This window comes from Rhodamnia argentea, chromosome 4 (assembly GCF_020921035.1).
Source record: "Rhodamnia argentea isolate NSW1041297 chromosome 4, ASM2092103v1, whole genome shotgun sequence".
In the NCBI taxonomy this organism is placed as follows: domain Eukaryota; kingdom Viridiplantae; phylum Streptophyta; class Magnoliopsida; order Myrtales; family Myrtaceae; genus Rhodamnia; species Rhodamnia argentea.
In genome coordinates this window covers 24,841,473-24,861,168 of record NC_063153.1, presented here as the reverse complement: position 1 = coordinate 24,861,168, position 19,696 = coordinate 24,841,473, and the positions used below count along the sequence as shown (strand labels likewise).

Below are 19,696 nucleotides of genomic sequence, written 5' to 3'. Positions count from 1 at the left end.
TGCAATTTACAATTTGTTAAGTGAAGGATTAAATCCACTGGATTTCTCACCTATAATTCCGGCTTTATCACATACATCCAACATCACGCCCAAATACATTTCTCAGCGCAGCATTTTATGTTCAATGAACCAAACTTAGAAAATAAATAGATAAGAAGAATGATATACACGTGATTAGTGAGGACCCATTGGTCGAATTGATAAATCTATGACACTTGTCAACAATGAACAGCATGTCGTCCACCAGATTTTATGAACCCTCTTTCAAATTCACAAATCATGATAATTAGCAACTAAGAGAATGGTTTTTAAAAAGGGTATATGTCAAAGCCACCAAAAAAAAAAAAAAAACAATAATGAACTTATCCAAAACAATACCCCATAATTTAGTTTGACCTCCCCATTCGAGTTCCGAGGATTCAACAATAGGAATCACATCAATTTGACCAAAAAAAAAAAAAAGGAAAAAGAGCAAAAAGACCTGCAAATAGGCACCTTTACCGAAATTATAAAATGCCAAGTTGTGAGGAAATTAAGCACGACCGACAATATAGCTAATAAACAAAAAACAAAGGATCAACAACAAATTTTTCTTGATTTTTATTTGTCTCCCATATGCATCTAAATTTTCTCAAATTAACCCCTATGGCTATGGGGACCCTCGAGCCCATCCCATGAATAAAACACAGGCACAGATAATGATGTTTGGTGGTGGTGGTTTGTAATCATATTCTTCAGATTCAGACGGAACAACAACCTACGCCCCCACAACAAGAACGGGACAATCTTTGCATTTTCAGCTACCAAACTTGGCCCAACAAGTGGCTGATTTTCAAAAATGAATAATTTAAGAATTTTGCCTCGAATTATTGTCATTTTTTCTGCTTGGGGTAGCACGACACAAGATGGGATCCATACTTAGCCGCGTCAACATAAATTTGCCGGACAAAGATGCCAATAATTTTTCCAAATATCTTGATCAATTTAAGAAGTCAAATTAAGCTAACCAATCTTGGTGGATTCACAAGTGTTTCAATGTCAAAAGATTGAGGGTCAAAAGAGCTGACATCGTAGGGGGGAAAGAAGAGGGTCGCGAATTGGAAGTTCATGCATTTGCAATTCTTGATGCATCATGAAAAGGAAAACACAGTATATGCATTGAACAATAGGCCATGTCGTGAAGTGTTGGTAATCTTTTCAAAACTTTAGAGGGTTCAAATATGGGAGAAAAAGCCAACTCGAGTCTTCATTTCTACGGGAAAAAAGGTGAATTTTCTGATCACATCGGTCCTCTATTATTTCTCGTGAATTTAAAAAGTTACTAGAAGCAATGTCAAAATAATTGGGTTCCTATAGAATACCATCCGTATAAACATTTATTTAAATTAGAAATCGTGCACATACCATTGAGTAAACTGTTGTGTTTGATATCTTGTATTCTGTTATCAAAGAGATTATGAGGCGATTCCGAAAGGTCCCGTGGGACTGGACAGCACGGGGGCCATGTAGGGTTTCGCTATATATATTTAGGGCAAAACAAGTCTCTATGATATAGAGAGGGTGTGAGAAAGAACGGCTGTACACTTTTCTACGTTATTAGTGAAACAGATCTCATCTCCCCGTAAACGTAGGTAGGCGGAACATCTCCGTTGTCGAACCACGTAAATTCTTGTGTTGTGCGAATTTCCATTACTTTCTTGCATCGTTGATAGGATCGAATTTAGATATTCGACATAAACTCCCTTAGTGTAATGATTCTTTTTATATCATCAGTCTGCCCAATAAAAATCTAGAATAATTTACTCATATAACCTAGTTTATTTGCTCGTTAGCCATAGAACCAAGTGCTTGCAATTTACTTAGTACTTCCACCCGCCCGCCAACTTCACGAAAATGGAGACGAACTATAATAACGTCCGTTTTTTTTTTTTTTTGGATTGAGTGGAAAAGAACTCTTAATTTTCTAAGAAAATTGTTTTTTGAACGTTGAGCTCGAGTCCAGTATTTAATGATGGAACGAGTCTTTGCCAAATCAGAGTCTTTAAACATAATAATGGATCGATCAACACTACTTGTAGAACAATTTTTTACTGCTAACACTAAAATTATAGCCCTTTGTAATAAACATTTTACCAACTTGAGGTATATAATGATAGTCCCATCTCAAAAAAAAAAAAAAAAAAAAAAGATGCAGCGCGTCAGCATCATGATGATCAACTTGGCACCTCAAATCATGGGTTACATTCATTCCCCTCTAATCCTCAGACAACAAAGCAAATGCTGTCGATTTTATTACAAAAGTAAAGCTAGTCCATTCCACCTTATCCATGGAACACGCAAATCAAGATGTTTTTATAGCCTCAACGGGGTAACCATGCAATAAAGATACAGGACCATGGAGGTTATTATTGCGGGTTTTTGCCCAGTGATGTAAGAAGATTCTCCTGCTAATTGCAAAATTAAAGTATCAAATTGATTTTAGAAAAATGCCAAAATTAAAGAACTAATTGCAATTGTACCGATCATAACAGGAGTTGTGAAAAAAATATCTCAAGTACTTAGTATTCATAAAAATTAAGTATCAAATTCGTCCAAAAGTTGAAGAAAAGTAAAACTAACCGAAAGGGACTGGCCGTGTTGATAAATGAGAGGGAATTGTACACATCTGGAAATGTGATGTTTCAAGATGTCGACAATTTGTTTGAGCATTGAGAAAGATAGATGTTTGAGAGACTAGTTGGAGAATACAATCCATGCATTCTTCATTTAGTGAATCATAACTTTCGATCAGAGGAGAGTTATAGGGCCCATACTATCCATCCAGAAAGCTCCTTTAGGGTTCTATACTATGCCTCCACGACTAAGATCATTTTCGGCATCAAAATCGATAAACTCTCATTAATTTTAGGGCTATTTTCTATATTCGAGCTATTTTAGGACAATGTTTTCACTCATCTGCTATTTCTTTAACTAAGAGCTTTACTAGTATAATAGTCTTTGGGTAGCTGTGAGGATAACAACATATTATGGACCATAAATTCTTGAAAGAGTGAACTCCATTATAATTTTTAATTATTTTTTTTATTTTTGTGTGGCCCAAAACAAGCTGTTAGTCTTATAGTAGATTATGGACAATCACATAATTAAATTCTTTTGACTGATTTATGAATTTTTAATAGCTATTCGGAGCAAATTAGTAGCCTGTGGATAAGAGGAAGCTATCCATCCATGCGTCTACTATCTAAATTTTATCCCATCTGTTGGTGAGGTAACTAACCCCTAAAAGTAATACCAACTTGGATGATTTTATAGAACAAAGGCATCAAAGTCTAGTCTAGATGGATATGAACACGTTAATCAGAAGTTTATGGCCACTGAAATGCATAAGATTATGACTAATGCATGACTCATAAAAGAGTGTGTGAACCCGGTAGATGGACGGTGTGAGTTACTTCGACAGCCCCCTCTCAATGTGCAAGCTGAATTTAGAAACAATGCGGAATTCGACGAATGGGGCTGCACACATGAAATAAATTGGGGCAGAAATTGACTTGGAAGCATGTACGTTCAGATATTTCAAATCTCAAAACACTTTCCAATTGTACATTAGGATATTTTGGTGTTTGGCTAGCTCCTTTCACAAATAAAGAGTTTCATTTTCCTAAGTAGACCAAATACTCAAAAGCTCATTGTCTTCCTAAACAATGACACTGTGTAAAGCATGTCTTCTTATGATAGTACACGATTTATATTGACCATTTTTGCTAACATTTTATCGACGTTGTAGAAGAATTCAGAATCCTACTAGCAATAGGTATACATTTTATTGTGTTTAGAGAAATAATACATTAAATTTTTGCACATGAAAATCATACCAAAGCACTACTATTCTTCAACAAGAGGAATCATATCCAAAACAATACCCCATAATTTAGTTTGACCTCCCTATTCAAGTTTTAAGGATTCAAAAAGAGGAATCACATCAATTTTCAAAAAGAGGAATCACATCAATTTAACCCAAAAAAAAAAAAAAACAGGAGATATCCAATCCAAAAGGGCAAAAGAGCAAAAAGACCTGCAAATTGGCACCTTTTTCGAAATTATCAAAGTCCAAGTTGTGAGGAAATTAAAGCACCACCGACAATGTGGCTAACTAAACAAAAAATAAAAGATGAACAACATTTTTTTTTTATTTCTATTTGTCCCCCATATGCATCTAAATTTTCTCAAATTAACCCTTATGGGGACCCTCGAGCCCATCCCATGAACAGACACAAACAATAATAATGTTTGGTGGTGGTGGTGGCGGCGTGTAGTCATATTTCTTCAGATTCAGACGGAACACCAACCTACGCGCCCACAAGAAGAACGGGACAATCTTTGCATTTCAACTACTAAACTTGGCCCTTACAAAGTGGCTGATTTTCAAAAATGAATAATTTAAGAATTTCGCCTCGAATCATTATTATCATTTTGTTGCTTGGGGTGGCACGATAGAAGATGGGATCCATACTTAGCCACGTCAACATAAATTTGTCGGACTAACATGCCAATAATTTTTCCAAATGTCTTGATCAGTTTAAGAAGTCAAATTAATAACCAATCTTGGTGGATTCACAAGTGTTTCATTGTCAAAAGGTTGAGAGTTAAAGAGCTGACATTGTAAGGGAGAAGCAAAGGGTCGCGAATTGAAAGTTCATGCATTTTACAATTCTTGGTACACCATGAAAAAGGAAAACGCAGTATATGCATTGAACGACGCACCATGTTATATAATGTTGATAATCTTTTTAAAATTTTAGAGTGTTCATAAATGGGAGGATGAATCCCACTCGAGTTTTCATTATATAGAGAAATGTGAATTTTCTAATCACTCGGTCGTCCAATTTTTATAATATGTAGAAAACAATCGAATTTGCATAATGTATGCCATTCGTATTAAAAAAAGAATGAATTCATTTACTAAAATTGAAATTCGTGCACATATCATTGAATTAACTAATGTTCATTTAATGATTATTTTTGCGCCGTCAATTTATCCTAACTCTTAATTTCCTAAGAAAATTGTTTTTTGCAAGTTGAGCTCGAGTCGAGTGTTTAATGATGCAACGATGATTTGCTAAATCAGAGTTTGCAAAAATATTAATGGATCGATCAACACTACTTGAAGAACCATTTTTTACTGTGAAGACTAAAACTGTAGCCCTTAATAATAAATTTTTTTACCAACTTGAGGTATATATTGATTGAACCATCTCCAAAAAAGAAAAAACAATGCGTCCCCATCATCATGATCCACTTGGCACCTCAAATCATGGGTGACATTCAGTCCCCTCTAATTCTCAGACAACAAAGCAAATGCTGTCGATTTATTACAAAAGTAAAACCAGTCCACTCCACTTTTTATCCATAGAACACGCAAATCAAGATGTTTTCATAGCCTCGACAGGGCAACCACGCAATAAAGATACAGGACCATGTAGGTTATCCTTGTGGGTTTTTTCGCCCACTGATATAAGAAGATTCTCCTGCTAATTGCAAAATTAAAGTATCAACTTGATTTTAGAAAGATGCCAAAATTAAAGTACTCATGGCAAGTGTCCCAAAAATAACAGGAGTTGCGAAAAAAAAATATCTCAAGTACTTTGTATTTGAAAAAATTAAGTATCAAATTTGTCCAAAGTTGAAGAAAAGTATTACTAACCTAAAGGGACTGGCCGTATTGATAAATGAGTAGGAATTGTGCGCATCCAGAAACATGATGTTTCGGGTTGTTAACAAGTTTTTCGAGCATTGAGATAGATGTTTGAGAGACTAGTTGGAGAATGAAATCCATGCATTGTTCATTTAGTGAATCCTAGCTTTCGATCAAAGAAGAGATACAGTACCCATAATATCAATCTAGAAAGCTCCTTTAGGGTTCTATATGCCCCCATGGGACCATTGAGATCATTTTTCGGCCTCAAAATTGATAAAATCTCATTAATTTTAGGACTATTTTCTATATTCTGGCTATTTTAGGTAAATATTTTCGCTCATTTGCTATTTCTTTAATTAAGAGTTTTGCTAACATAACAATATTTGGGCGATAGCAACGTATTGTGAACCATAATTTTTTTAAGGAGATAAATTATTCAAGGACTGAACTCCACAATATTTTTTAATAATTTTATTTTTTTGTGGCCCAAAACAAGTTGTTAGCCTTATAGTAGATTAAGGACAATCACAAAATTAAATTCTTTTGATTGATTTATGAATTTTAATTTCTGGTCGGGGCAAATTACGAGCCTGTGGATGAGAGAAAGCTATCCATCCGTGCGTCTACTATCTAAATTATGTCCTGTCTATTGGTTAGGTAACTAACCCCTAAAAGTAATACCAACTTGGATGATTTTATAGAACAAAAGCATCAAAGTCTAGATGGATATGAACACGTTAATGAGAAGTTTATGGCCACTAAAATGCATAAGATTATGACTAACGCACGACTCATAAAAGAGTGTGTGAACCCGGTAGACGAACGGTGTGAGTTACTTCGATAGTCCTCTCTCAATGTGCAAGCCTTTAGAAACAACAAAGAATTCGACGAATAGGGGCCGCACACACGAAATAAACTGGGGCAGTTTGGTGTTTGGCTATCTAATTGTACATTAGGATAGTTTGGTGTTTGGCTAGTTCCTTTCACAAATAAAAACTTAAAAAGGTTCATTTTCCTAGGTAGACCAAATACTCAAAAGCTCATTTTCTTCCTAAACAATGAATCTGTGTAAAGCATGCCTTCTTATGATGGTGCACAATTTATATTGACCATTTTTGTTAACATTTTATTGACGCTGAAGTAGAATTCAGAATCCTACTGGCAATAGGTAAACATTTTTATTGTGTTTAAGGAAATAATACATTAAATTTTTTGCACACGAAAATCATACCCAAGACCTGCTCTTTTGCCCTTTTCGATTGGATACCTCCAGTTTTTTTTTTTTTTTTTTGGCAAATTGGCACTTTTTCGAAATTATCAAGTCCAAGTCGTGAGGAAATTAAAGTACTACCGACAATGTGGCTAAATAAACAAAAAAAAATAAAAGATCAACAACATATCTTTCTTAATTTCTATTTGTCCCCCCATATGCATCTAAATTTTCTCAAATTAACCCCTATGGGGACCCTCGAGCCCATCCCATGAATAGACATGGACACAAATAATAATGTTTGGTGGCGGTGGTGGCGTGTGGTCATATTTCTTCAGATTCAGACGGAACACCAACCTACGCCCCCACAACAAGAGAGGGACAATCTTTGCATTTTCAACTACTAAACTTGGCCCTTACAAAGTGGCTGATTTTCAAAATTGAATAATTTATGAATTTCGCCTCGAATTATTATCGCCATTTTGCTGCTTGGGGTAGCACGACAGAAGATGGAATCCATGCTTAGCCATGTCAACGTAAATTTGTCGGACTAAGATGCCAATAATTTCTCCAAATGTCTTGGTCAACTTTGAGAAGTCAAATTAATAACCAATCTTGGTGGATTCACAAGTGTTTCATTGTCAAAAGATTGAGGGTCAAAAGAGCTGACATTGTAGGGGGAAGAAGAGGGTCGCGAATTGAAAGTTCATGCATTTGCAATTCTTGGTACATCATGAAAAAGAAAACGCGGCACACAACTTGAAGAATACGCCGTGTTATCTGAAAATTGATCATCTTTTTGAAATTTTCAAGTGTTCATAAATGGGAGGATAAATCCCACTCGAGTCTTCATTTCTATAGAGAAATGTAAACTTTTTTATCACTTGATTGTCCAATTTGTATAAGACATACAAAATAATGGGATTTGTATTACATATACCATTCTTATAGAAAAATAGAATGAATTCATTCACTAAAATTAAAATCCGTGCACATACCATTAAATTAACTCTGTTCACGTGATGATTCTTTTTACACCGTTAGTATATCCTATAAAAGTCTAGAATAATTTAATCTAACTCTTAATTTCCTAAGAAAATTGTGTTTTTGCACTTTGAGCTCGAGTAGAGTGTTTAAAGATGCAACGATGATTGCTAAATCAGAGTTTGTAGACATTATTAATGGAACGATCAACACTACTTGTAGAACAATTTGTTACGGCAGGACTAAAATTATAGCCCTCAATAATAAATGTTTTTACCAACTTAAGGTAGATATTGATTGTCCCATCTCCAAAAAAAACAAAAAACAATGCGTCCCCATCTTGATGATCAACTTGGCACCTCAAATCATGGGTTACATTCAGTCCCCACTAATTCTCAGACAACAAAGCAAATGCTGTCCATTACTACGAAAGTAAAACCAGTCCACTGCATTTTACCCATAGAACACGCAAATCAAGATGGTTTCATAGCCTCAACAGGTTAACTATGCAATAAAGATACAGGACCACGAAGGTGTAGAAAGATGCCAAAATTAAAGTACTAATTGCAATTGTACCAAAAATAATAGGAGTTGTGAAAAAAAATATATCAAGTACCTTGTATTTGAAAAAAATTAAGTGTCAAATTCCTCCAAAGTTGAAGAAAAGTGAAACTAACCTAAAGGGACTAGCCGGGTTGATAAATGGGTGGGATTTGTACGCATCATGAATGTGATGTTTCGAGTTGTCGACAAGTTTTTTTAGCATTGAGAAAGATAGATGTCTGAGAGACCAGTTGAAGAATACAATCCATGCATTGTTCATTAATTAGTGAGTTGTAGCTTTTGATGAGAGAAGAGTTATAGTACCCCTAATATCAATCTGGAAAGCGCCTTTGGGGTTCTATACCATGCCCCCACGAAACCATTGAGATCATTTTCGGCGTCAAAATTGATAAGATCTCATCGATTTCGGGACTATTTTCTATATTCGGGTTATTTTAGGCAAATGTTTTCGCTCATTGGTATCGCTTTAACAAAGAGGTTTGCTAGCACAATAGTTTTTGGCTGACTGTGAATATATCAACATATTGTGTGGGTCATAAATTTTTGAAGGAGCAAACTCTAGAATAATTTTTAATTATTTTGTCATTTTTTTGGCCCAAAACAAGCTGTTAGTCTTATGATAGATTAAGGATAATCACATAATTAAATTCTTTTGACTAATTTATGAATTTTAATATCTATTCCGGGACAAATTACGAGCCTGTGGATGAGAGGAAGCTATCCATCGATGCATTTACTGTCTAAATTGTATCCTATCTGTTGGTTAGGTAACTAACCCCTAAAAGTAATACCAACTTGGATGATTTTATAGAACAAAAGCATCAAAGTCTAGATGGATATGAACACGTTAATGAGAAGTTTATGGCCACTAAAATGCATAAGATTATGACTAACGCACGACTCATCATGATCTCTTCCTCCTCAAACACCACTCAAATTGTACTAAAATTTCCGCGCACGCAGTTTGCCTTGTTGACTTACACACGGTTCAATGCATAATCCTCGATGGAGAGCGTGGTTTGTCACCATCACCATTTTGAAGAAAGTAATAAAATGTTGTGACCAAATTGGCATACGACAAATTAAGCCCACAAAAAAAAAAAATGGAATGGTAAATTAGTCAAATAGGTTTGATGCTACTTTACAAAATCCAGGTTCAATGTTATCTAAGGATGAGCATGATTACGGGATAGAATCAGAAATTAAAGAATTGAACCGGTGAAAATCAATGCGATTCTAGGTTCTATATTATACATGATAGGTTTTAGATTCTAAAGATTGAGGAAACGGTTCCGACAAGTATGTTTCAGATTCGAGCGAGAACCCGGAACCTAAAACAAGTCCTTGTGTCCTTTTTGTTTTATGTCTTTGTGCGATAGATAAGTGTGTAATCTAAAATCACTAATCCAAGCTTCCATTTTCGGTGATATCCATGAATGAGACTTTTACTTTGTTAATATTTTATATACTTCGTGTGTTTAAATATGAGTTGTGGTCGATAGATTGTTACAACAAATAGTGGTCATTAAATGTGATTATTCACTATAATTGTTCAATTAAGAATACATATGGAACCTAGATAGACCCCGAAACCCGTGACAGAGTGGGTTCCAAGTTCCAAGGTATGTTGGGCAGGTTCCAGATTTTACAAATTGGAGAACTGGTTGCATTCTGGAACCGCTCACCCTTAGTATTATCCCTTCTTTTCTAAATTTAGCATTTTTGGACATATTTATTGACAATTACATAATATAATTGTTGGATTCCTTGAGCAGTTCCCGTAATCTTATGGACATTCAAATACTGAGTTGAAACATTTCTTTGCTCATTCCCATGGAATATTCATTGCATCGACATTTGTTTCATGTTTGTCGATATGGGAATGCATGATGGCGAGAGTTGCTAGGACGGTCAGCCGTAATTCCGATCGGGGCCGGTCGAATAACAATAACCCGACCATAAAGCTTACTCAAATCGAACTTCAGAATTTGTCCCAAGAAGAAAATAACCATTTTCACTACGGTACATGTATTTATGTGCACGTACATACCCTCCTCAATTGAACTTATTTGACTAGGGTCTCTAGCTCGGGTCACCCCTATCTGCTCTGGAGAATTGTCTAAAACATATTGTATGTCGGTTAATTCAGTCATAACTTTTCAACCAAAAAGGAACTTAGTCCTAAATTTTTCTATTTGGCTAACTTAGTCATAAACCTTTTGACGATATTTTAATATAGTCCATTTAATCAATTTAGATCGAAAATCATTGACATGATGATTCTATCGGGGGAGGCCATCCTACTTAGCACGGTCGATGTGGATGATTTTTGAAATTTCTTTTTAATTTTCTGATTTTTATTTTTATTTTTATTTTTATTTTTATCTTTTCTTTACTTTTGCTTTTTTTCCCCTATTCTGCCAATCATCTTCTTCCTCCACTTGTTGCTAGCCACAAGCGAGGGTTGCTCTTGCCAAATCTAGGTGAGCACATTTAGGCTCTTGTCGGTCACCCCTTGCCCATATTTGGCAAGAGCAACCTTCACAAGCCCTCGTCCCGATTTGGCAAGGATCGCAACCCTTAGCTTGTGGCCAACAAAGACCTCGACACCCTCCTACATCTGGACGAGTACGGCCGAGTTGCGGTCTTACATGGAACGGCATAGGAATCACATTGTTCATTTATTTAATGAACTGTAAAAAGATTGATATGCACGTGATCAATGAGGTGATATACATGTACATCTATAACAGTTGTCAATAATGTACAGCACATTGTCCACTACATTTTATTAATCCTCCTTCAAAATTACAAAAAGTAATAATAATAGTAATAAGCAATTAAGAGAATGGTTTTAAAAAAAAGGCATATGTCAAAAGAAAAAAAAAAGTAACTTATCCAAAACAATACCCCCATAATTTGGTCTGACCTCCCCATTGAAGTTGTGAGGATTCAACAAGAGGAATCACATCAATTTGACCAAAAAAGAAAGGAGATGTCCAATCGAAACGGGCAAAAAGACCTGCAAATTGGCACCTTTTTCCAAGTTATCAAATACCAAGTTGTGAGTAAATTAAAGTACTACCGACAATGTGGCTAGTAAACAAAAATTAAAAGATCAACAACATATTTTTCTTGTTTTTTTTTTAATTTGTCTCCCATACACATCTCAATTTACTCAAAACGAACCCCTGTGGGACCCTCAATCCCATCCCATGAATATACAAGAACATTAACAACGATGTTGCATGGTGGTGGGGTGGGGTCACATTCTTCAGATTCAGACGGAACAGCAGCTAACACACCCCGACAAGAGTGGGACAATTTTTGCAGTTCAACTCCTCAACCTGGTTGGAACAAACATTTAAAAAAAAAAAAAATCGACTGTGATGTTCGTGATGAGCTTTTTGTTGGAGGAGGTGATGCAGCCTTCTCAGAAATGTGAGGGCTATAGTATGCCAGAGGACTATTGCGCAGAGTGATTCCCAGCAGCGCAAATGAGCATGTGGTAGACGGGCATGATCGAGTGGAGCAGGAGATCCCGCCACACGCGATCCTTGGGCCTGCTAAGTGGTTAATTCCTTCCGATTTTCATCTCCAAAATAAAAGTGAATGTATGTTTTTCGTCTTTTTTTTATTTATTTATTCAAGCTTTGCGGTTCTCTTTTTGGCAAGTTGGACTTATGACCCACTCTGGTATTATCAAAATACAAAGCGTCAGCATCATGATGAATTGATGATCAACTTGGCACCTCAAAGCGGGTTACATTCAGTCCCCTCCAATTCTCAGACAACAAAGCAGATGCTGTCGACTTATTACAAAAATTTGAAACCATTTCACTCCACTTTATCCACAGAACACGCAAATCTAGAAGTTTTATATCCCCAACATGGCAACCATGGGATAAGTTGTAAATTGATATTGTAAACACATAGGACCATGTGGTTATCATTGCGGGTTTTAGCCCACCGATATGAGAAGATTCTCCAGCTAAACTATAGTCAAGTTGTTGGGCTATTGAAGATCATAACAATTTATGCTAGTATCAAAACGGTGGTGGTTCGATTGATCAAATTTCAATGAACAGCATCGAACTTTGTTCGATTCGATAATTGAGCATCTATGAGTTCCGAAATCATAGTAATTTTGCCCCGCTTTGTGATTTGCATGTTTGATAATACATGGTTAAATGCACACATTTGTTTGGCTAGTCCAAGACAGTTTTGTACCCATTTTAGAATGGTTGAATTTAATACAAACTTGGTTTGGAAGGATGCAAAACTTAGAGTACAAATTGAGATTCTACCAAACATAAGAAGAGTTGTGAATAAATCTCCAGCACTTTGTATTTGAAATGATCCGCGTATCAAATTCGTCAAAAGCTGAAGAACAGCAAAATTGATCGAAAGGGACTAGCCATGTTGATAAATGAGTGGGATCTGCACGCCCCTGAAAAAATTGATGTTTCGGTTTGTTAGTTAGTTTTTCAAGCATTCAAAAAGATCGATTTCCGAGAGACTTAGTTGCGAATCCAATTTGTACAATGTTCAACTAGCGAATATGACTTTCCATCATAGAAGACTTACGAGACCTGTATTAAACTCCTTTAGAATTCCATAGTATGCCCTTGGAGGACCTTTTTGAGGTCATTTTCAGCCTTGAGATATATCAATTTCATGTATTTCAGGATTATTTTTCTATTTTTCGGGCTATATTAGGCAAATGTTTCGGCTCATTTGATGTGCACTTATTAATCTCGAATTTTAATTTCTGTTTTATTTACGAGACTGTCGATGAAAGGAAGCAACGCACCCATGCATCCACTTTGTACATTGTATTGATCTGTCATTAGGCAACTAACCCCTAAAAGCAAGACCAACTTGGATTATTTTATAGACCAAAGTCATCAAGTTTAGATGTAGAATGATTACGTTAATCAGAAGTTTATGGCCATTAAAAAATGCATAAATCAATGACTAATCCACGACTCATCATGATCTTCTCCTCCTCCTCCTCCTCGAAGTCCACTGAAAGATGCTCCGAAATTTCCACACACGCTTTTGCCTTGTTGACAAATTGCGTACACACACGGTTCAATGCATAATCCTCGATTGAGGGTCAACAATGAACCGATCCAATTTTAAAAAGAGAGCTAATGGTTTGTCACCATCTCCATTTTTTTTTTTTAAAGAAAAATAACAAGATGTTGTGACAAAATTGACACACGACAGTTTCAGCCCACCAAAAAAGAATATTAAAAAAAAAAGAATAATGGGATGGTAGATTAGTCCAATGGGGTATGTTAAAACACGGTACTTAACGAAATCCAGGTTCAATGTTGCTCCTTTTTCATTAGTTGACTTTTAGTACATGGATGACCCTTTGTGAATTCAAATTTGGACAATTAGATAATATACATGTTCGATTCCTTGAATCTAGGGTTTGGCCTGCAAAAACAGATGCAGCTTGCCCATGATCTTGCGGACATTTGACTACGAAGTTGAAGGATTTTTCTTTTCATTCCAAATGGAATATTCATTGCATCGGCATTTGTTTTATGTGTCGCATGTATTCATGTCGAGATAGGAATGAATGATGGTGTGAGTTGGTAGGTTAACACTGCGCCTTCTCTTTCGGCGGGGCTTGTCGCTGGTTCGATTAGAGACGGTCAAATACCAACTCGACCGCAATGCGTTTTCACATATAAGTTGATATTGAATCCAAAGATATTTTAGGTATTGAGAATTCATAAATATATGTTATATATATACGTACATACAGTCCTAAAGTCAATCATTATGGATGCATCTGAACCAATAAACTTTTATACTAAGAAGAACAAGGTCAGTTAAAATAGAATTTTTCGAGTGGCGAATGACCTTTCATATATGGATATAACGCTACATATAGATGTAAACTACGTCACACCGAAAAGATCAAATCAAGCAAATAAACAAGCTATCGAGATTTGGAAAGAAAAAATATGTTAAAAGAAGATTTGAAAAAGAAAAATCTCGTGAAATTGACACTGTTCATTGAACTATGGTCAAGCCATACACGAACCGCCTAGCATTTGTGCGAACGCGGCAAGGTGGACACCTATCAAAATGGATCGTCGACCCATTTTTTAACTCATTTGATGGATTGAGTTGTACTCCTATTTGATAAATCGAGTTATTTTATGGGTTAGTTATGTTCATTAAATGTGCCCTAAATGAATTTAGAATGATAAAATCCAAGATAATATAAGTGTTAAATACATTAACAACTTACTTAAATCTAACCCACATTTATAACTCTCTCTTCACTCTCTGTCGCGCCCACTCACTTCACTCTCTTATCTCGGTTTGTGTATAAATTATCTAAGATTGACTCAAATATGGAAATGTTTTAGAAATATGAATCTCGTCGAGTATTACCTAGGTCTGAGTTGAGTATAGATCACTAGATTTCTATTGCATAAAAATGAGTCAAAATAAGTTAGTCAATTTGGGCGGATCATTTTCGACCCGACCTACATATTTGACGGATCTACATATCGTGCATAAGGCCCAGCACAGCCCACAGTAACGGCACAGCCCGTTCTATCGGCTATTCTAAAACTCAGAATGTGCAATTGATTTTCATGAACGGGGAACATAGAAGAAAATGCCCATAAAAATAGGCCAATTCCCACATCGGACGCAAAGAAAGAATATGTAAAGCAAATTGTTAAGGAACCAACTTCTTAATACTTCACTCGTGATACACTGTTGTGAGTCTAGTGATGAAACTTTTAGCAGGCAGAAGAGCAGTTCAAGGACAGCTTAAGGATTCATCTGCATCGGATCGATACTCCTGCTGCTACCGGACATCTCGTGCAATGATTTAACATCCGTAGTTGAAAGAAATTGCGCGCACCAAAGTGAGATTTTCCAGAAGAATGGAATGTCTTTCTGGGAAGAAATCTCCATGAAAACAAGGTCCCTTACGCAAAGTTTAATTTTGAAATCTCCAATGCAGTTGCTCGTACCAGTGGTCCATCTCCCACTGTAAAACCCTGTTCTGTGCAATGTTCCCTTCCCTTTCCTATGACGGTCATAAACTTGTGGCAACAAATTCTGCACAGTTCTCAGGCCGTAATGTCGCTATGAGCTATACCGCCATTGAAAATCGGATTCAAAAGCCTTATTAAGTACTAAAGCTGGACTAACATTTGAGATTAGTCCGACTCTACGGTGACGGAGAGAGTTGGGCACTTTATTCAGCAGTTGATTCTATCTACATTGGATCTCTCCAGTTAAAAGAGTATTACAGTGAGAACCCTGGCATTACATGGGGGGACAAGGAAAGATTATACCGGGAATACATGTTATGAAGCAAATGTGCCAACCACCGATAACAAGTAAACGCAATATCTCTCGAGGCATAAGCAGAGCATCATCTTTTGTCTACGACAGCTAACCCCAAGCAAAAAGGTATCTGAAACAAAATGCCCTACTTGAATAGGAGGGATGCCAGGCTCGACCGCCATCCAAACAACATGGAAGGCTCGGGCTTCTTCGGCATAAGAGCCATAATGCTGGTCTGCGCATTGGAGGTAGGCGAAATTAACTGCTTCAAGCCAGTCTCTGATGACCTGTAATTAGAAAAAAATTATAAGCTTTAATCCATAAGTAGGAAAAATGCAAATGAAATATAATCAAACCATGCAGAGTTATGTTCAATGAAATTTCATTTGAGTGTGTAATGCAACTTGCTTGTATAAGCTCCGAGAAAAAGGGAAAGGAAAACCTGAGGCACTCATCTACAGAAACAGTGGCTCTAGAGTCTAGTACACATAACTAAAGTGGCACGGTTTGCCTAAAACAGGTGCTTTCATTGTCGTGCATCCCAATCGGAATCAAGTAGCAGGAAGAAGGTTATGCGCCACTTGCTTAATATTTACATATTCCACCCAATAGTGACTTTGAGGCACACACAAAGACATCAGGTGGCTAATGTGATTTGTCTCCCCTGAATGGAGGGATTACTTAGCGATCCTATTACAATTTTACCAGTTGCCATCAAATTGATTGTAATTAGCAATGTTTTGGATTACTTCAACTGAGTAAATCACACGTTCTTCGGAAAATATGAGAAAACCACACCAAGAACTCAATTGTAACTTCGCATTGCAAGTGAAGATAGAACATTATTCTGCCAAGCAACTCTGGTGCAGATTTAAGAGCAAGGACCCATGCCATACACTTAAATAGTGGACCAATGGATGAAACGTAATTGGCAGTTTCGTTGAATATTGTAAAGATGGGATTGGGTGATTGAGCGATGGCAAAGTCGATCCCAGTTGATGGAGAAAGCAAAGGTACAAGCCATTGAGGATCAGCTACAAGAACCAGTAAAGGGCAGTGGTTGTAGTAACTAATTCGAACTTCTGGTATAAAGCAGTCGCGAAGACTGCAACTGCTGTAAATGGGAGATCAAGATCACCATGTAGGGACATCTTCTAGAATGAAGGAATGCTATTCCAAGTAATCAATTTAAGGTTAACTAGAACAGAAGCACATGAACAAGAGAATGAATTAGCTAAACACAACACCAACGAATGGACTAGAAGAGAATCCCGTGAACATGCACAGTGCGAGGAAGATGCTCAGCAAGACAAAATCCGCTTTTGAGGCCTAAACACCACACCAGCAAATCCTCTCTTCCCCTTATGTTCCATCACATATAGTTATGCAGCTCCCCACAACACTGCAGACTGATTTCGGAGCACCGAATCACACAAAAAATGGAAAATTTTCGTAGGGTTCGAGAAAGCCGTACGCGGGAGGGAGCTGGCCTTCGCCGGCGAACGTGACCATCCCCTGTCGCTGCTTGTGCTTGGGATTGGCCGAGCAAATGACGTACACGCGCCCGCGGCGCTTCACCGTCTTGCAGAACTCGCACATCTTCTTCACCGAGGAACGAATCTTCATGGTCGCTTGCTGCCAGAACGGAGAAGCAGTCGACAGTAATGGAGGGAAGAGATTCGAAACCCTAGCCAAAGGAAAACGAAGACCACCTCACTTGTTTTGGGCCCTTTTGGGCTCATGTCCGTTTCGAGATTTTAAATGGGCCGGGCCTTCCAATTTTCTTTGAATTTCTCACTCTCGATTTTTTTTTTTTTTTTTTGGAACTTCTTTTAATATATGTGACAATCTCATTCTCCATTGATCAAACACGTTATTTCATAATTAATTTGAAGATGCTAATGCATGCAACTTGGAGCTTGCAAAATTCTATTTTATGGGGAAATAAATACTTTTTACTCAAAATAGTTGCACCTTACCGTCGGATATTAACTTAAGACAATCGTGTGTGGTGATTTTTTTATGCACAAGTGAGGGTGATCAGTTTTAAAGGGGGAAAATAGAATTGACCTTGTAGTTCCGAAGAAACCGAAAATTGAGCTAGTCGCGATTGGAACCAGACCGCACCAACTGATATTTCCTAATTCAACCCAAGAGCCGAGTTTTTTTTGTTGTGGAAATCGGTTTATGGACGATTGTTTCGCCGACAAAGCGCTTTTCGATGTGTAAATCGATCTGGAAATTGACAAACGATGCCAAGGGTCATTTGTTAATTATTGCACGGGAAATGCGTATTGACGAGAAAATTATAAGTCTAAAAAAAACTGGAGGCAATCCCAGTGAGACATGTGAAATAAAACGAGAATGTAAAGATAATAAGAAGATAAAATTGAACAACCGGTGTTCATTGGTTGATTAATGGTCACTTGCTCGAATTACAATCCAAAATATTTGAAGCTACTAGTGAATGTTAACAGCATTTATAAAGAAAGCAAATAACGTCTTACTGATAAATCGAATAAATCAAACTACATATTTTTTTTCATTATGTATTTAGCTTGTTATTGTCGAAAACCTAACACATACTATTGTTAGAAGTGTTCGAGGTGGATTAGTTATAGAGTAATTGGCATAACATACGACCGTATAACGTTACAAGTGTTAGAAGGTAAATAAACTATAGGGCAATTGGCATAATATATAACTTAGTAATTATTTATGAGCTCTTTTGAGTCCATGCCAGCGCGCAACCGTGCATCATTCGAAGTCCTTTCATGCGAAAGATGAGAATTACTAGGATTTCGACACATGATTGCGAAAGATCTTTCATGTTAAATTCACACTACTAATTATGAGATATCTATTGTATTTTAGTTATTTATCTTCCCATGGCATATCATGAGTATCATAGGTTATACGTAGAGTTTCCTATCAAGCGGTTCATGTGCCTGCAGACGATTTAACCGACCCTACTCCTGCCACAAAGAAAGCAAAAGCGATTTTCGTAGCAGGCGGCAGTGAAATCGGAGCGACCTAAACAGTGAAAATGGGATTGTAGGAAAGTAATACAAGCGTCATGTTACTCGGCGAAGTAGTAAAATGCTGCACTCTAGTATGTAATGTATTTTTCTTTGCACGAAAAGAAGATTGCTCTTCTAATTGGGCGTCTTGTCTTAATCCTCTCCCTAACTTCTCCTTTTCTTTTAGAAAAAATTTGCAAATCTCCATTAAACTCATTTATTACCAATGGGAGACTAATGCTTGTTGCTGAAAGTGACTGCCATTTCTTGCCGACAAATTAATCCAAATAAAAAAAAAAAAGGAAATTGCTTGCTATATTTGAGCATCTTTTTCCAGCATATGAAGGTCAGTTATTACCGCAAATACTTCTGTCCTGGATCTTCCCAACATCTGGAGAAGATGCCTCGACCTACGTCATGCCCCACTGAAGCTACTAACTCAAATACATATGATTAACAATTGCTCATCCTTATCTTGAAATCAACTTTCTCAAACTTTTTAATGTGTGATGGATTCAAACTTCAAACTTACCAAAAGCATGGAAAGAGACCATCGAGGAAGCAAGCGATTGACAAATAAAAAAGACCGAATAAGAAAATAAATTGAACGTCATATTTACGTGACTCAATAGGAGTAATTTATGACCTCGGAGAGAGCAGCAATCGGGCAATACAATTGAGATTGCAACAATTATCGAGTCACTCAAACGCCCTAGTATTTTTCAGCCTCTAATTACACTCGATAACTCACACGTTATCGAGCCTTACAATTCCTCATGAAATAATCTCTCAATCTCATAAAAGAATTCGCAAATCTTTATTACAAGATTTATTTGGGTTCAACAGTCTCAAATTGCTTCAGGTTGTGATTCATAAGACGTCGCCTCT

General features: G+C 36.7%; 1 protein-coding gene across 1 annotated transcript; it reads right to left on the bottom strand.

The window, feature by feature from the left end:
* Positions 1–15,739: 15,739 nt before the first annotated feature.
* On the bottom strand, positions 15,740–17,476 carry LOC115725830. Its single transcript, XM_030655473.2, has 2 exons — positions 17,263–17,476; positions 15,740–16,075 (listed from the first exon to the last, which is right to left on the bottom strand). Exons 1-2 carry the CDS (start codon positions 17,412–17,414, stop codon positions 15,934–15,936), a joined length of 294 nt encoding a protein of 97 aa, XP_030511333.1. The 5' UTR covers positions 17,415–17,476; the 3' UTR covers positions 15,740–15,933.
* Positions 17,477–19,696: the final 2,220 nt, after the last annotated feature.